A 20,333-nucleotide genomic window follows, 5' to 3' on the forward strand; every position below is an offset into this window, starting at 1 on the left:
TTATAAATAAGAAGTTTTGGGAGCTCCATCTATTAGATCAGAATTTAATCATCCATGTCAATAACTTTACTAACACCCTTAACTTTCTTCCTTGGAAGGAAACAAGGTAATTTTAGGAGTGAGTAGAATTCACTTTCATTCTTTATGCACTTAAATTACCTTAAAGAAATCTCAGTCACTTTCCTATAGTTCTTACTGGAGATGAGAGCCATTATTATAAAAGGTCATTTGCCCAAGCTGATTTTCCATTTTCTCTTTCTCATAAACCCATACACAAATTCATCCCTAAACTTGAAAAATGCTTAATATCTTAAGAGAGACCGAGCAGACTACTCTGACAGAAGTACAAAATTTCTACCCTGCAACAAACAAAAAGTGAATATTACTCAAAAAAAGTCTCATGGTTAATCATTAATAAACACTGTGTCATCCTCAACAAAATTACTTGACATTTCAATTTTAGTAACCTTTCTTCAAACGTCTTAAAATTATTAGCCAAGTACATTAAGAGACATTCTTTAGTGAAACTAGGTAGCAATAAATTCACAAGTATTCTTTTTTTATTTTTATTTTTTTTGACTTTTGTCTTTTTTAGGGCCGCACCCGCGGCATATGGAGGTTCCCAGGCTAGGGGTCTAATCAGAGCTACAGCTGCCAGCCTATACCACAGCCACTGCAATGCCTAATCTGTGACCTACACCACAGCGCACGGCAATGCAGGATCCTTAACCCACTAATCGAGGCCAGGGATCAAACCTGCAACCTCATGGTTCCTAGTCAGATTCGTTTCCACTTCGCCGCGATGGGAACTTCAAATTCACAAGTATTCTAAAGGTGATTTATCATTACAAAATTGTAAAAGAAAGCAGATTTCTACCATTAAGTGTCATTTGAGAAAGCTTAGCAAAAACCCTCAACAAAAAAGAGTACTACATTAGTGAAATGTAACAACACATTCCTATCTGCAACTACCAATTTATATTCATTTGCAATTTCAATAGAAAACTTTTCTACTCAATAATTTCTAGAACTATAATTTGGCCATTCTATAATATGAAATTTGCATATTATGTTATTTAGGAAGTTTTAAAAGAGAAAAATGACCAGTATTTTTTTCTTTAAAAAAAGGTTAATCCACCTTTAGATGAAAATTTTTCAAACCACACATGAATCTTATTCCAAATTCCATTAGGTTTCCAAAGCAACTGGTCATTTGCAGCCATTACAACAGCTGTTGAGGTTTTTGTACAAACTCTTTTCACAAACTTGCTAGACTTTCCATCACCATAATTTTGCATACTAACTTAGACAAATCACTTTCGTCATTTTAAGCTAACAGAAACATTCTCAGCCTAGGAAACCCCAAGCTATTATAAACTTAAATTTTTCTTCCATTACTGAATTCACTTCTCTAGAAGCAAATGTAAAATTTTCCTTGATAATTAAGGCTAAAATAATCCTAAGTACAAAAAGTATGCTTTTTCTACCATCTCCTCAAAAAGAAAAAAAATTTAAGAGAATGTGAATAAATGTATAATCTGCCAATCTTATGGAGTTTTAAAGTGAACAAGTAGACTAAAACTATATTACTAAATGTCTAAGTAATGAAGAGAAAGGGACAATCTCAAAGTCCCACCGTGCCTACAGTTGTCTAGCTAAGTCCAAGAACAGAGGAACATTTATAAAGCTGAGATTCCACCCACCGTTCTATTTCCCCAAAATCTGAATCGCTGAAAACAAATCTTTCACAGTTTTTCTTATTGTTAATTAGATAATTTCATGTTGCACTGTGTTTTCTATAATAGAGAGTACTACAGGATAAATTAATATGACAAAAATGTACAAATGTCAAAATGATGCCAATTAGTATAATGGTGGCAGGTTTCTCTATGATTCAAAAAATAATTTATAAGATGGGCTTTCAAGAATCCACATTCTTTTAAGTGAATGTCTTAATCATTCAGTTTATTTCTTGGGGGACTTAAGATCAGCTTGTCAACACAAAAAAAAGTATTCTTCTCAGGCTTTCTAAGATTTCAGTAGCTCATTTTTTACCAGGAAGTCTATTTAACAGTAGCCAATTTGCAAAGATTAAATTTAAGATTACAGCTTCAGTAAAACAAGAAGAAAGAAATTGAAGTTCACTTCAAGTATTTGTATTGGCAGAGACTGAACTACTAAAGACAGACTGAACTACTTAAGGAAAGACTGACACCCAGGGCTCCACTGTGCCATCACTCATGCGTTGCACACACTAGTTTCCACATTACTTTAATCAAGAGATAGACATAATGAATCTAGCATTTAAAGTATGCAAATTCATTATTCCTTTTTTGTGGAAGTTTGACATTTTGGCTCATGTTACATATTTGCAAACTAAGTATGCATTCCACCAAAAGAGCAAAGAACAAAGCAACCAGAACAACTTAGCTTTTTAAAGTTTTCACAAGACAAGAAAACAAGTAAGTGGGTATTTGTAATACAAGACTGCTAAGGTCAATTTTTTTTTTTTTTTTTTTTTTTTGCTTTTTAGGGCCACACCCACAACATATGGAGGTTCCCAGGCTAGGGGTTCAACTGGAGCTGTTGCTGCTGGCCTACACCAAAGCCACAGCAATGCAGGATCCATGCCTCGTCTGCAACCTACACACAGCTCACGGCAACATCGGATCCTTAACCCACTGAGCAAGGCCAGGGATCAAACCCACATCCTCATTGATCCTGTTTGGGTTTGTTAACCACTGAGCCACAACAGGAATTCCATGACTGCTAGGGTCAATTTTATCATCACTTGTTCTTCAAATTTCCTTCAAAATGACAGTGAGACTCCTTATTATCTCATAAACAGTTATTCATAACTTAACGTTGAAACTACTTCAACAACTATACCACAAACAAAAGCACCTTAAATAGGAGACAATGTCTAATAACCTAATTTTTAATGAAAAACAAAAAATACTTCTATTATGTACACATAAAACCTAATACACACTCTTCAGTAAATATAGTCATCTTTTCCTAGATTCATAGGAAATAAAAGACTCAATAAGAAACAAAAGAAATTATTCAATTTTATATTCTTACTATAATTAGAAATAAATTTTAATAATCTAATGTCAGTGAAAATTATTTTTCAAGAAAAGTTAACAATGGTTCCAACTCTTCACTTTTTTTTTTTTTTTTTTTTTTTTTTTGTCTTTTTGCTATTTCTTGGGCCGCTCCCGCGGCATATGGAGGTTCCCAGGCTAGGGGTTGAATCGGAGCTGTGGCTGCCAGCCTACGCCAGAGCCACAGCAACGCGGGATCCGAGCCGTGTCTATGACCTACACCATAGCTCACGGCAACGCCGGATCGTTAACCCACTGAGCAAGGGCAGGGATCGAACCCGCAACCTCATGGTTCCTAGTTAGATTCGTTAACCACTGCGCCACGACGGGAACTCCCCGACTTTTCACTTTTTGATCATAGAAGTTCCTTGTTCTTAAAACTTCATATTTAATACTCTATAAGAAAATAACAGGAGTAGTAAATACTAAAGATTTACTCAAAAAAATCTTTAATAATGATGTCTTATTGATGGCAATGAAGGCTGTGGAGAGAAACCAGTGTTTTAGGGTATTTTCAAAAATACTTTAAGACAAATATAACAAAAATCTGATCAGAGAAAATAATTTTCATCTCTTCTAACACAAATATATTAGACACTTTCTATTTAAATACCTACATACATCCATATTTTTCTATAAAGAGACAATGATGAAAACAACAAGGTCCTATGGTATAGCACAGGGAACTATATTCAATATCCTATAATAAACCATAATGGAAAAGAACATGTATATATATACATATATATTCAGAAAGTGATTCCATTACTATATATGTATGTAACTGAATATATATACTATATACACATGTATGTGTATATATAGTAACTGAATTACTTTATATCCTAGAAATTAACACAACATTGCAAATCAACTATACTTCAATAAAATAAATTTAAAACAACAAAAAATATGATGACGAGCTAACTTTTGATCATTTATAGTGTGCCAAGCACTGTACTTTAAATGTACTACTTACAGCAATTTTGTAATTGAGTGATTACTTAACACCAAATCTGTCTGGTAAATACAACTGTTAATGCTGTATTACATATGGAGGTGGGGGGCTGAGGCAAAAAGAGGTTAAACAATTCATTCAAAGCCACACTGTTAATCAGTGACAGAAATGGAATTCAAACCTAGACAGTCTGGCTCCATATCTGATTGGGGAATTACTGTATCACACTGTGTATGAAGTATACATGGTACACGACACAATGCCTGACATCCAGCAGGTACTAAACTATTATACCATTTATCTCTTTACTTACTCTGTGACAATTCTGGATTTCCTTTCAGATTCATCATCTTTGGAATTGAAGGGCCATACACATCCACATCTAACAAACCAATGGCCTTAGACTGTAAGAAAACAGAATTTACCATAAAATTATTCCCTCTCGTCCTTAAAGATAAAATACATAGCAACAGTAAACTTGACTATAGAAAAGACAATTGGCAAAATATTCCAAAATCATAATCTAATTTTTTAAAGCAACAGTACAGTAAAAGAACAAACTGCAGGATAAATATTTTTTGTTGGTATACTAATCTGGTCTAGATAACTGACAAGAGAACTCCACCACACACAATTTAAACACTGTGGTTCAGATCTCCCATACTGTCACAAACAGACTTAAGATTTTTTGATCTGAGAACTAACAAATCATAGGCACACAATGTTAAATAATGGTTTTCGATGGCAAACATAACCCCAGGAAGATGGAGCATTGACTTTTGGAGAGACCATCTAACACACCAAAGAATACAAAATGAAGAGGAAAAAAAAAATCGTGGAAATAAGAACATAAAGCAAGTGAGAAATTCTCATGCAAATCTGGCCTGGAAATGCTAACGAGGATAGTGGCAGACATAATACAGAGACAACCTCTTACATGCAAGTCACAGTTAAACACCCGAAGCCTTCCAAAGAATTCATAAACAACTAAAACTGTTTCCTTTGATGATCCATCCAGCAGCCCAAGGGCAGCATATCCTGACTGGTCTTTTCACTAGCCTACAGCAGATTAACAAAGAAAGGCAAATAAAATTTGCTATTCCCAAATATGTCTTTTTTTCCTATTCGCACTACCACCTCCTGCTCTGTCTCCTTTGATAGATTAAATCAATTTGTTATTGGTTTTTCTCATACAGAAGCAAAGAGAATGCTAATACTAACTATGTGCTTTGAGTTATGTTTCCCCCAGAAATACAACTCTCTTCCCTCTCTCCATCCTGGCAAGATAAAACTCTTAACTTCTCAAAAAAAAAAAAAAAAAAAGTTCTTAAGCTAAACAATCTCTCATCTTCCATGTTATCTACCTATTTCCAGACACAAAATTATTTTTAAATCTTACTGTCTGGTTCCATAAATAGACAAAATAAGGTACATTCAAATTTATGTCCCTAATTTTACACTGACTGGAACTGCAGTTCTAAGAAAATCATTTTATGTTCCTGTGTGACTCGGAGAGACTAAAAAGGACTGGGGATGAATATGAGCCTCTACCAAAATCTCAGCTTAGTGTAAAATAAGTGAGAAAGGAGGGAGAACACATTACCTTTAATAGAATGGTGACATACAAAATTTGCGTTTGATACTTTCAAAAAAATCATTTGGAGTGTTAGCTTCCAACTTTCTCACCCCAAAGTAGGTATCACACCACCTTATAGGGTTGCTATGAGGCGTCAGTGTCAATGAGAAATGTAAATAAAATCCTGAGCAGAGTGCCTGGCACCCAGAAGGAATTCAAGTGGTGGGGAGATGTAATCAGGGAAAGTCTAGGTGTTTATTTGGGTGATTTAGGATGACATGTTTTTAGAGATTCTGATTTGTCCGCAGACTGGCTGTGGAACTCTAGTTTCTCCAGGTTCTTAATATAACACTGGTGACTAACTTCCCGCCATCCTTTTCTTCCTCCCTCCTTCCCTGACTGTCCCTCTTTCCCTTTCTCTTTCCTCTCTTCCCCCTGACCTTCTTTCCTTCCTTTCCTCTGTTTTCTTTTTATGTATGTAAGCATTGGTACTAAATTTAGGTCAGTCAGTAGTGACTCCTAGAGAGAATATACAGAGAACCTAACACACAGAAGATTCTCCATTATTCTTAGTACCAGTCTCCAGGAAGCAGAGGGAACCCTATAATCTTGTAATGTCCCTCCCTGTCTCCTCTATTCTAATGTGATAATGTGCAGTAGCAGCCATCTAGGTACATGTAAAATCCATTCCCACCACAGCCAATTTTAGGGTGGATCTTCAGTTATGTCTTAAACCATGATACCAAGGGCTCATTTTTAGACAAGCATGGGTTTCTTCTAGATAGATGATGACTGATTCTCCATAATATTTTGAAGGAAACTTGAAAATCTAGTGAGGATAAAATTGACCCTAGCATCTTCCATTGCAAACACCTACTCAGTTGCTTTTTGCTTCATGAAAACATAAACTTAAAAAACTAAGTTTGGGGGTTTTTTTGGTTTTGTTTTCTTTGTCTTTTTAGGGCCACACCAACAGCATATGGAAGTTTCGGGGCTAGGGATCGAATCAAAGCTGTACCTGCTGACCTACGCCACAGCCACAGCAAAGCCAGATCTCAGCCATGTCTGCAACCTACACTGAAGCTCATGGCAATGCCGGATCCTTAACCCACTGAGTGAGGTCAGGGATCAAACCTGCATCTTCACGGATGCTAGTCAGATTCTAACCCACTGAGCCACAGTGGAAACTTCCTTAAAAAACTAAGTTATTTTACTTGACAGGCATTTTTATAAGATGAATTTGAAACTTGGAATCTAATCCTTTCCAGTTATTATAAAAACAACATGAATATAAATGAAAATAAGGGGGAAAAATCTCTATTTTTTGTTTTTATTGGCATAATTGTTTTATGGTAGCTTTTAGTTTTATAGGTGTCACAAGAAAAGATGTGGAAAAGAGATGATAGTTGTAGCATTAGCAGACTCTTAGATACCAGTTAACAATTATCCACATTTTTTAAGATTTTAACCCCTCATTGAAAAATCTTTTTTTTTTTTTTTTTTTTCTTTTTAGGGCCGCACCTGCAGCATAGGGAAGTCCCCAGGCTAGAAGTTGAATCAGAGCTGCAGCTGCTGGCCTACACAGCAATGCAGGATCCAAGTCACATCTGCAACCGATGCCACAGCTTGCAGCAATGCTGGATCCTTAACCCACTGAGTAAGGCCGGGGATGGAACCCACATTATCATGGATGCTAGTCAGGTTCTTAACCCACCAAGCCTCAACGGGAACTCCTGAAAGTCTTTTTACCCACAGTGAATTTAATTCTATTTTAATTAAACTAACTTTTTTTTTGTTTTTGTACTTTAAAAAGGAGTTAAGCTGAGTCGGAATTTCTCATTGAATGTCCCTACCTTTTTAAAGCTACCAGCCAACCTAAATTTAGTACCAATGCTTACATACATAAAAAGAAAACAGAGGAAAGGAAGGAAAGAAGGTCAGGGGGAAGAGAGGAAAGAGAAAGGGAAAGAGGGACAGTCAGGGAAGGAGGGAGGAAGAAAAGGATGGCGGGAAGTTAGTCACCAGTGTTATATTAAGAACCTGGAGAAACTAGAGTTCCACAGCCAGTCTGCGGACAAATCAGAATCTCTAAAAACATGTCATCCTAAATCACCCAAATAAACACCTAGACTTTCCCTGATTACATCTCCCCACCACTTGAATTCCTTCTGGGTGCCAGGCACTCTGCTCAGGATTTTATTTACATTTCTCATTGACACTGACGCCTCATAGCAACCCTATAAGGTGGTGTGATACCTACTTTGGGGTGAGAAAGTTGGAAGCTAACACTCCAAATGATTTTTTTTTAATGATTGTTTCTTAGAATGGAGTGGAATGGAAAGCTAAACAAGAAAAAAAAAAAAGAGAGAGAGAGAGAGAAAGTTAAACACAAAAATGCTAACCTTAAAAAAAATTATAAAAAATAAAATTAAATTAAAAAAAATACAGTGGGAAAATTAAAAAAAATTATAAAAAATAAAATAAAATAAAAAATGTTAACCATATAAACCTCCAATTGAACATGATCTCTCTACAAAAGACAGATAAAAAGCAGGAGACAGCACACTTCTCCTTAAAGGGTCAAATAATAGGAAATATTTTAAGCCTTGTGGATCGTCTGCTCTGCAACAACTCAACCCTACCACTGTAGCACCAAAGCACACAGACAACATGTAAATGAATGAGCATGGCTGTGTGTCAGTAAAACTTTATTTACAAAACCAGACAGGATTTAGTCCACAGGTCATAGTTGGCTGACACTGATTTAGAAAATAAATTTTCTCATGACCAAGTTATTCAATCACCTAACAATGTAATTTTGGTAAGGTCAAGAGAAGGTGGGACACAGTCATCTTTCAGTGTCAGAGGAGCTACCTCTGTAAAGATCTACTTCTTTGCCCTTAACTGGTTAGTGTTTTTAAATAATAAAGAGCATGCATTTACAGCTATTTCACTGGAACTAAGTTAGTATGTCTTGCTTTGATTTTGTAAAATGTGAATGAAATCAATGTACATTACATAGAAATACCAGGAGTTTCTGCTGTGGTACAGGGTGTAAGAATTCAACTGTGGTGGCTCGGATCACTGCAGAGGCTCCAGTTCAATACCCAGCCCAGTGCAGCGGGTTAAAGGATCTAGCACTGCCACAGTTGTGGTGTAGGTCACTGCTGTGGATTGGATTCAATTCCTGGCCCAGGAACTTCCATATATCACAGGGGTAGCCATTAAAAAGGAAGGAAGGAAGGAAGGAAGGAAGGAAGGAAGGAAGGAAGGAAAGAAAGAAAGAAAGAAAGAAAGAAAGAAAGAAAGAAAGAGAGAAAGAGAGAAAGAGAGAAAGAGAGAAAGAGAGAAAGAGAGAAAGAGAGAAAGAGAGGAAGAGAGGAAGAGAGGAAGAGAGGAAGGAAGGAAGGAAGGAAGGAAGGAAGGAAGGAAGGACAGGCAAAGCTTGTGTTAGTTAAGGCATATGTACCTTGATTTGACACAGCTACTGAAGTGGTAAAATTACCACAGTTACAAAAATCAGCCTAGACATATTTTCAAGTCTAGAATTCAATAACATTCTAAAGATGCCAAATAAACTTCATTTTTTCATAATTTACTTCATTAATTTTCAATAGGCTCCTATTTTAAGTATATAAGTAATTTTTTAAACTTTCAAACACTTTGACCCTGTAGAGGAAGATATGAGCAAGGTAGGGCCATAAATAAACATATGCAGCTGGTTGTCCAACTACCTAAGTTTTGTGAATCCTTTCCACCTCATTCCTCCTAAAATAATTACATTTAGTCAAAAAAACTCCAATTAGTATTTTCTTTTTCTATAGTTTCAGCCAAGCCCAAAAGACTAATCACTACAAAAGCCTCATCAAATACATGACAAAGAAAAGAATTGTTACTATTATAAAACAGGCTCGCCATCTTTTATGTCCATTAACTAAACCTAATATGTTGGTACCCAATATTAACACTATTTTTTTCTGACTCTCGTGTAGCACTCAAAGTCTAGCAGCTGACAAGACAGATCAAACCCCAAGATACTACTTAGATTTTTGGATTTGATTTTTACAATTCATAACACCTTGCGAGAGCTGTAAAAGGTGGGAGAATTATTCAGAGTGATTATAATGTTTCATTACTATCACATGAAAGCTACAATTTGAGAGCTCACAAGTGCTATTTTTTGTGCTGGATTTCAAAGGCACCAACAGTATTGATACTGCTTTGTTCTTTCAACAGAATATATATTAAAGAAAACTGTAAAGCTTCATGACATGTTATTTTTATCCATGTCATTTACTAATAGGATCCATCAAAACAACATCTTAGAGTGGTCCACCTCATTATTTAAGTAAACATTTGTTTAAGACGAAGACCTACTTAAAGGTGTCATTTCCATAGAGGTACCCAGTTAATAATCCCATGATTTGCTGCACATAATATTATACATGATCTTAGAATGGTAATTAGGATTTATGCAATTTAAAGTTGAATCAGGAGTTCCCGTCGTGGCGCAGTGGTTAACGAATCCGACTAGGAACCATGAGGTTGCGGGTTCGGTCCCTGCCCTCGCTCAGTGGGTTAACGATCCAGCGTTGCCGTGAGCTGTGGTGTAGGTTGCAGACGTGGCTCGGATCCTGCGTTGCTGTGGCTCTGGTGTAGGCCGGTGGCTACAGCTCCGATTCAACCCCTAGCCTGGGAACCTCCATATGCCGCGGGAGCGGCCCAAGAAATAGCAACAACAACAACAACAACAACAACAAAAGACAAAAGACAAAAAGACAAAAAAAATTTAAAAATAAAAAAATAAATAAAGTTGAATCAGGGAGTTTCCTCTACGGTGCACCAGAAATGAATCAGACTAGTATCCATGAGGATGCAGGTTCGATCCTTGGCCTTGCCCAGTGGGTCAGGGATCTGATGTTGCCTTAAGCTGTGGTGTAGGCTGCAGACGAGGCTCAGATCCCACGTTGCACTGGCTGTGGCACAGGCCAGCTGTTTTAGCTCTGATTTGACCTCTAGCTTGGGAACTTCCTTATGCTGCAGGTGCATCCCTAAAAAGCAAAAAAATAAAGTGAATCAAATCTCTTCTTTCCTCTCTTTCTACCCAGTTTTAAGTCAAGATGCTGTACACAAGAATTTAATCTCTTAGTAGAGAAAAATATTCTCAAGATAGAATTTCTTAATTATACTAGCTAACATGAAGTAAGAATATGATCAACTATAATTCAACAAAAATAAATAAATATTGAGCTCCCACTGTGGCGCAACAGGATTGGCAGCATCTTGGGAGTGCTGAGACGCAAGTATGATCTGCAGCCTGGCACAGTGACTTAAGGATCCGGAGGCATTACCCTAGCTGTGCTTAGGTAGAGGCTGTGGTTTGGATCTGATCTGGGAGCTCCATATGTCATGGGGCAGCCAAAAAAAATGAAAAAAGAAAATTAAATAAATAAATATTAAAAATAAATAAATGAGAATCTATCAGAAGAACTAATGGTTGGACAGGTGATAAGAAAACAATTTCCTGTTATTTATCAAAGGACTTTCTGGGAGCTCCCATTGTGGTTCAGTGGGTTAAGAACCCGACTAGTATCCATGAAGATGAGAGTTTGATCCCTGGCCTTGTTCAGTGGGTCAAGGATCCAGCATTGCCACAAGCTGGAGTATAGGTCACAGATTCAGCTTAGAGCCAGTGTTGGTGTGGCTGTGGTGTAGGCCAGCAGCTGCAGCTCTGATTCAACCCCTAGCCTGGGAACTTCCATATGCCACAGGTGCGACCCTAAAAAGAAAAAAAACAAAAAACAAAAAAAAAGACTGTCTAAATCTTCAAGTGCAGTTAAGAAAGAGGAAAGGTGGAGTTCCCGTCATGGCTCAGTGGTTAACAAACTCAACTAGGATCCATGAGGACACAGGTTTGATTTCTGGCCTCACTCAGTGGGTTAAGGATCCGATATTGCCGTGAGCTGTGGTGTAGGTCACAGACTCGGCTCAGATCCCCTATTGCTGTGGATGTGGTTCAGGCTGATAGCTACAGCTCTAATTTGACCCCTAGCCTGAGAATCTCCATGTGCTGCAGGTGCAGTGCTAAAAAGCACACACACATACAAAAAGCAATTTTTAAACCAGCTCACTACCAAGATTACATTCAATCCAGGGTTTCAAACAGAAAGGTTGCACAGGAGTTTGGGTGGGTGGATGTGTGTGTGTGTGTGTGTGTGTGTGTGTGTGTGTGTGTGTGTGTTTCCTTTCCAGTGCAGGACAAGTAACATCTTTTTTAACAGGAAGCACTTCCCTTAAGTGCCATACTTTCATCTAGTAAGTAACAGAGAAAGCAAATTAGGGTTAAAACAATTAAGATTAAGAAAAGAAAAACCTTGAATCCTTGGCCTTTATAATTAAAGGGAAAAAAAGTAGTGACGTTCTCAGTAAGCCTTCAAAATTAGAGAAAAATTAGGAAGCCTTCTATCACCATGGCAATACAAATGCAGAAAAAGATACTTTTCGACACTAACCCCTAAAAATAATAGTCATTTCATCTGTATCATCAACCAGACACTTTTTTGACAGAATCTAAGCTGACAGACCTAGAAACCTAACCAAGCAAGAACCTTTCCCAAATCAGTTAAGGTTCTGCAGCAAAAGCTCTGAAAACCAACATCAATTCCTTCAGAATGTCCTTAACTAAACTGCAATGCAGGGAAGAGTATTTACAATTGCGACAGCAGCTTTTACAAAGAAAAGCAATGCAGCATCCACAGGAATCTGATGTGAGCAAAGCACCAGATCCACCCTCCAGACTCAAAATCATAGAAGCCAAGCAGTTAGATTTAAAACCCCTATCTTCATCTGCCCATTGCTCTCCTCCTCTCACCAGTGCTTTCAACAGTTTCCAACGCTGCCCTACCAAGGATCTGCAGCCCTTCGTATTCCTCAAGAAGATGTGATGGGGGAAATAAATCACTGAGAAAAAACATTGAGAGAGGAAAAATGAATTGGGGAGAGCCAAGTTAGGGAGGAAGGAGGAGAATAATTAAGAAAAAAGGACAGATTATTCTGTAAGAAGGATCTGGATAACTTCTTATTTACAGAATCAGATCATGAAATTCAAAGGGTGTGCAATAGTTTTGCCGCCAGTATGTTATAAATTAAACTAAGGAAGAATATACTAAATGTAAAATGTAGGTAACTGTTCTCTTTCTAACTCAAAAGCAAATTCAGCAACTTCCACTGCATTCAGAAGTGAAAGAATGAATTACTGGCAGCAAGATGCACTTTACCAAAAGAAATTTAAAAGGGAGGCCAAAGGGTGCTGAGATGGAAACACTCAGTCAATAGCTTCCTTAGAGCTATTCAACACAAAATTGCTACTACCTCTAATGGGAAATTTCAAAGCATATTGTGCATAATGCTTTCTACCTAAAACTACACGGAAAATAGAGGGGAAAAGCTGTTTGGGGCTTTTTATCTATCTGAAAATTACCTTATAAAACAGTATTTTCATTTTATTGTGTTTGGTAAGTGTGGTGCATGTAACTGTGTGCTTATAGAGGAAGAAGAAGATTAAGGAAGGAAAAATTCCTAAAACAACATTGACTTTAGGTGGCTTTAGGATCTAGTTTAACACACTTCTACCCTTACGTCACACAATTAATTAAAAACAAAAACACCTACAGGTGTGATAAATTCACTGAGTAATAAAAAATAAAAATAAAAAGTAAATAAAAATTTTAAAAAAACAAAAACACTGGCTTATCTTTAATTTTAATATTTAATATTAAGTTCCTTGTTCAGTACACTGAATTATTCTTATAAAAGACACCAGAAAGATAAAAACTCTTACCAAAGTGGGTACAGTGGGAACATACCGTAACATAATTAAAGCCATTTATGACAAACCCACAGCAAATATAACACTCAATGGAGAAAAGCTGAAAGCTTTCCCACTAAAATCTGGAACAAGACAATGATGTCCACTCTCACCACTGTTATTCAACATAGTACTGGAAGTCCTAGCCACAGCAGTCAGACAAACAAAACAAATAAAAGACATCCAAATAGGAAGAGAAGAGGTAAAACTGTCACTGTATGCAGATGACATGATACTATACATCGAAAACCCTAAGGACTCAACCCCAAAACTACTTAACTGATCAAAAAATTCAGCAACATAGCAGGACGTAAGATTAACATTCAGAAATCAGTCACATTTCTGTATACTAACAATGAAATATTAGAAAAGGAATACAAAAATAAAATGCCTTTTAAAATTGCACCCCAAAAAATCAAATACCTGGGAATACACCTGACCAAGGAGATAAAGCACTTATATGCCGAGAACTATAAAACGTTAATCAAGGAAATTAAAGAGGGTGCAAAGAAATGGAAAGATATTCCCTGCTCCTGGGTTGGAAAAATTAATATTGTAAAAATGGCTATACTACCCAAAGCAATCTGCAGATTCAATACAATCCCTATCAAATTACCCACAACAATTTTCACAGAACTACAACAAACAATCCAAAAATTTATATGGAACCACAAAAGACCCAGAAGTGACAAAGCAATCCTGAGGAACAAAAAACCAAGCAGGAGGCATAACTTGCCCAGACTTCAGGCAATATGACAAAGCCACAGTCATCAAGACAGTGTGGTACTGGTACCAAAACAGACATACAGACCAATGGAACAGAATACAGAACCCAGAAATAAACCCTGACACCTATGGTCAATTAATCTTCAACAAAGGAGGCAAGAACATAAAATGGGAAAAAAACAGTCCTTTCAGCAAGCATTGCTGGGAAACCTGGACAGCTGCGTGTAAATCAATGAAACTAGAACACACCCTCACACCATGCACGAAAACAAACTCAAAATGGCTGAGAGACTTAAATATAAGACAAGACACCATCAAACTCCTGGAAGAGAACAGAGGCAAAACATTCTCTGATATTACTCTTATCAACACTTTCTCAGGTCACTCTCCCAAAGCAACAGAAATCAAAGCAAAAATCAGCCAATGGGACCTAATCAAACTGAGAAGCTTTTGCACAGCAAAAGAAACCAAAAAGAAAACAAAAAAACAACTTACAGAATGGGAGAAAATAGTTTCAAATGATGCAATGGACAAGGGCTTAATCTCTAGAATATATAAGCAACTTATACAACTCAACAGCAAAAAAGTCAACAACCCAATTGAAAAAAACAGCAAAAGACCTGAACAGACATTTTTCCAAGGAAGATGTACAGATGGCCAACAAGCACATGAAAAAATGCTCAACATCACTGACTATTAGAGAAATGCAAATCAAAACTACTATGAGACACCACCTCACACCAGTCAGAATGGCCATCATTAATAAGTCCACAAATAACAAATGCTGGAGGGGGTGTGGAGAAAAGGGAACCCTCCTGCACTATTGGTGGGAATGTAAGCTGGTACAACTACTTTGGAGATCAGTATGTAGATACCTTAGAAATCTATACATAGAACTACCATATGACCCGGCATCCCACTCTTGGGCATATATCCAGACAAAACTTTCCTCAAAAAAAACACATGCACCCACATGTTCATTGCAACTCTATTCACAATAGCCAAGACATGGAAACAACCCACATGTCCACTGACAGACGACTGGATTAGGAAGATGTGGTATATATACACAATGGAATATTACTCAGCCATAAAGAAGAACAAAATAATGCCATTTGCAGTGACATGGATGGAACTAGAGACTCTCATGCTGAGTGAAGTAAGTCAGAAAGAGAAAGACAAATACCATATATCACTTATATCTGGAATCTAATAGATGGCACAAATGAACCTTTCCACAGAAAAGAAAATCATGGACTTGCAGAATAGACTTGTGGTTGAAAGTGGGAGAGGGAGGGAGTGGGGTGGTTGGGGAGCTTAGGGATAATAGACACAAACCATTGCCTTTGGAATGAATTAGCAATGAGATCCTGCTGTGTGGCACTGGGAACTATGTCTAGTCACTTATGATGGAGCATTTATAATGCGAGAAAATACAATGTGTACATGTATGTATAACTGGGTCACCATGCTGTACAATAGGATAAAAAACTGTATTGGGGAAATAACTATTTAAATAGAAGAAGAATAAAATGGTAACAAATAAAAGATACCAGAGAGGTAGACACACATCTCAAGTCAACTAATACTATTAATATACACTAGTGATGATCTATGAGCAAGCAAAACTGTTTATATACTCCATAAGATGTTCAAACCTCAAGCATTCAGTTAATTAAGATAATCACAGGGGAGTTCCCGTTGTGGCGCAGTGGTTAATGAATCCAACTGGGAACCATGAGGTTGCGGGTTCGGTCCCTGCCCTTGCTCAGTGGGTTAAGGATCTGGCGTTGCCGTGAGCTGTGGTGTAGGATGCAGACGCGGCTCGGATCCCGCGTTGCTGTGGCTCTGGCTAGGCCAGAGGCTACAGCTCCAATTGGACCCCTAGCCTGGGAACCTCCATATGCCAAGGAAGCGGCCCAAAGAAATAGCAAAAAAGACAAAAAAAAAAAAAAAAAGATAATCACAGATGGCAACCATATCATGAGTGAAATAAACAATTGTATTATATTCAAATATATACATAACTACACAACAAACTACAAATAAAGTTCAAAAACTATGAAAAATCCTCAAGGTACCATCATGATCATGTACAAAATGATGTTATAAAAATATCATTACCTAAACCCAAGCAAGCTATATTTATGTAATTAAGTTCAACTAAATACTTACTGAAATATACAGTATATTTTAAAATATCTCAACTAACCCCCCTTTTTATGTCTTTTTAGGGCTGCACCTGCGGCATAAGGAAGTTCCCAGGCTAAGGGTCGAATTGGAACCAGTCACCAGCCTACACTGTAGCCATGGCAACTTGGGATTAGAGCTGCATCTGCAACCTATGCCACAGCCTGCAGTAACACCAGACCCTTAACCCACAGAGCAAGGCCAGGGAGTGAACTGAAGTCCTCATGGATACTAGTTGCGTTCTTAACCTGCCGAGCCACAATAGTAACTACTCCACTACCCTTTGATGCAATATTTTTTTAATGAGGTAGAGTTGATTTACAATATTATATAAGTTTCAGGTTATAACATAATGATTCACAACTTTTTAAGATTATACTACATTTATAGTTATTTTTTTCCCTGTGCTGCACAATATATTCTTGTAACTTATTTACTTTATCTGTAGTAGTTTATATCTCTTAATCCCCTATTCCTATCTTGCTCCTCCCCCATTTCCCTCCCCAATGGTAACCACTAGTTTGTTCTCTATATCTGTGAGTCTGTTTCTTTTGTTACATTCACTAGTTTAAATTTTAGAATCCACATATAAGAGATAACATACCATATTTGTCTTTCTCTGAAAGCATTATTTCACTAAGTATAATACCATCCATATCCATCCATCTTGCTACAAATGGGCAAATTTTCATTATTTTTTATGGCTGAATAGTATTCCATTGTATATATACACATCTTTATCCATTCATCATTGATGGACACTTGCATAGTTTTTATTTTTGGCCATGCCCACAGCATATAAAAGTTCCTGGGCCAGAGAAAGAAACTGAGACACAGTGACCCAAGCCACTGCAGTGACAACACTGGATTGTTAACCTTCTGTGCCACAAGAGAACTCCTAGTTTGCTTCTATATTTGGCTACAGTAAATTATGCTGCTATCAACAATGGAGTGCATGTGTCTTTTTGAATTAGTGTTTTTATTTTCTTCAGATATATACCCAGGAGTGGAACTCCTAGATGACATGTTCTACTTTCAGTTTTCTGCGGCCCTCCAAATTGTTTTCCACAGTGGCTACACCAATTTATATTCCCACCAACAATATGCAAGGGTTCCCCTTCTCCACAACCTTTGATGCAATATTTTAAAGTGAGGATTAATAACTGTTTTGGTTTTTCTTTTTTTTTTTAAATATAAACACCTTGCTTAAAATTCAAAAAGGGTTAACCTATTAATTCTATTGCCAAGCAGCAAAAAAAAATTTTGACAAATGAAAATGAATGTCACTTAGTAACATATGAATCATGTAAGTAATTATTATTTTAGGGGATTTTTTTTTTTTCTTTTCATGGCTGCACCTGTGGCATATGGAAGTTCCTGGGCCAAGGGTCAAATCAGAGCTGCATCAGCCAGCCTACGCTACAGTCTCAGCAACATGAGATCCTGGCCACATCTGCAACCTACACAACAGTTTGCAGCAACATTGGATCCTTAACCCACTGAGCAAGGCTAGGGATTGAACCCACATGCTTACAGAGACAATGTCAGGTCCTTAATCTGCTGAGCTACAACAAGATCTCCCCATTTTTTAGGATTTTTTTAAATAATTAACATAACTAAAGGCCTAGTAGAATGCATGAAGAAACAATCTAGGATTTGTATCACTAAATAGATGAGTGATTATAGATGAGTTACCAACCTCACTTCAATTTTCTTACCTATAAAATAAAGATTAAGGGAGTTCCTGTTGTGGCTCAGCAGGTTAAGAACCCAACTAGTATCCATGAGGATGCAAGTTCAATCCCTGGCCTTGATCAGTGGATTAAGGATATGGCGTTGCTGGGAGCTGTGGTGTAGGTGCAGACAGGGCTCAGATTTCAGGTGGCTGTGGCTGTGGCTGGCAGCTGCAACTCCAATTTGACCCTTAGCCTTGGAACTTTCCATATGCCACTGGTGCAGCCCTAAAAAAAGGAGAATAAAAAAAAAAAGAGAGCGTTACTGTAAATAGCCTCTACTAAATATTATGTAACATATTTCATAGAAATTGGATAAGGGGTTTTGGCATATTCACTGATTTTTAATTTGTATACTTACATAGATTATACAGAACAGACAGCCAGAAATGCAGTTAATAAGGAGTTTCAGTTGTGGTACAGCAGAACAAATCCAACTAGTATCCATGATGATGCAGGTTCAATACCTGGCCTCACTCAGTGGGTCAGAGATCTGGCATTGCTGTGAGCTGTGGTGTAGGTCGAAAACACAGCTCAGATCCCATGTTGCTGTGGCTGTGGAGCAGACTGGCAGCTCTAGCTCCAGTTCCACCCCTACAGTTTGGGAACTTCTATATGGCACAGGAAATAGAAAGGAAGAAAGGAAGGAAGGAAGGAAAGAAGGAAGGAAGGAAGGAAGAAAAGAAAAGAAAAGAAAAGAAAAGAAAAGAAAAGAAAAGAAAAGAAAAGAAAAGAAAAGAAAAGAAAAAAGAAAAGAAAAGAAAAATGAACAAGGCTCAAATGCTCAAGCCTAGACGACATCTGGCTGGAGCAAAACAAATAATCAGCTATCGGTTACAAAAAATACCAAGCAACAAGAGAAACAATTTATTACATTCTGGTTCTTATTTCCTTTTGTTGTAGCTATATAGAAATCTTTGTTTCTTTGCTAAATCAAATGCCCAGTATTTACTATAGACTAACACACATGGAAATGGCCAGTTTACTATACATGCCAGTCACTACCCTAGACAATTACATGCATACTCTATCTTTAACAAAAGCTATGTAAAGTAGCTGTTATTATCTTTTTTTTTCTTTTCATGGCTGCATCTGTGGTATATGGAAGTTCCCAGGCTAGGGGTCAAATCAGAGCTGCAGCTACTCGCCTACGCCAGAGCCACAGCAATGCAGGATTTAAGCTGCATCTGTGACCTACACCGAAGCCTGCAGCAACACCAGATCCCTAACCCACTGAGTGAGGCCAGGGATCAAACACACATCTTCACGGATAATCGTCGGGTTCTTAACCCACTGAGCCACAATGGGAACTCTTATCATTATTGTTATTGTTATTATTACACATTTCACAGATGAGAGACCTGAGCCCTGAGAGGTAAAGTATTTTGCCCAAGTTCATACAGTTGATAAATGTTGGAATTTAAATTCAGGTTTGCCTGAAACCAAAGTCTACATTTTTCCCACCAAATATACACAAACTTAGCTGTGTATCAGAATTACCTGGGGAGCTTATTAAGAAAATTGATGGTCAAATACCAGACCTAAAAATAATCATATCCCAAGAGTTCTGATTATTTAACAAGCTCCCCAGGTGATTCTTATGCAGCAAGCTGGCACTGGTCTGAGGAGTAGCACGTAAAAACCACCACACTACCTCCAACAGCCTCCTACATGTCCAGGTTTGGTGACTAGAAGGCAAGATAACAGCGTCCTAAGCATCGAGTTTTAAATTTAGTAAGTGGTATTAATGGATTAAGGACCCAAATCAATTTTAAAATGGGAAATAAAACAGTTCCTGTCATGGCTCAATGGACACTAATCTGACTAGCATCCATGAGGACACAGGTTCAAACGCTGGCCTTGCTCAGTGAGTTAAGGATCTGGTGTCGCCATAAGCTATGGTGTAAGTCACAGACACAGCTTGGATTCCATGTTGATACGGCTGTGGTGCAGGCCACCAGCTACAGCTCCAATTCAATCCCTAACCTGTGAACCTACATACGCCGCAGGTACGGCCCTAAAAAAACAAAAAATAAATAAACAAAATGGGAAATACGTTTTAGTAAATGGTATTATCTTCTTTTTATTCACCACCAAAACCTGGAGCTATCTTCAATTCCTCCTCCCTTTCTTTGTCTGTCTCTTGAATCTGTCTGTTCTTTTTATTATAACTAGA

At 37.5% G+C, this 20,333-nt stretch overlaps 1 protein-coding gene across 2 annotated transcripts in view; it reads right to left on the reverse strand.

Moving 5' to 3' along the window:
• The window catches only part of NUBPL (nucleotide binding protein like), a 242,910-nt gene that overhangs the window by 194,855 nt on the left and 27,722 nt on the right, over positions 1 to 20,333 (reverse strand). For both annotated transcript variants that reach the window (XM_013978129.2, XM_005666209.3), the window contains exon 4: positions 4,379 to 4,469. In XM_013978129.2, the coding sequence (XP_013833583.2) occupies positions 4,379 to 4,469 (91 nt within the window). The remainder of the gene's footprint in view (positions 1 to 4,378; positions 4,470 to 20,333) is intronic.

This window comes from Sus scrofa, chromosome 7, assembly GCF_000003025.6.
Source record: "Sus scrofa isolate TJ Tabasco breed Duroc chromosome 7, Sscrofa11.1, whole genome shotgun sequence".
NCBI classification, from domain to species: domain Eukaryota; kingdom Metazoa; phylum Chordata; class Mammalia; order Artiodactyla; family Suidae; genus Sus; species Sus scrofa.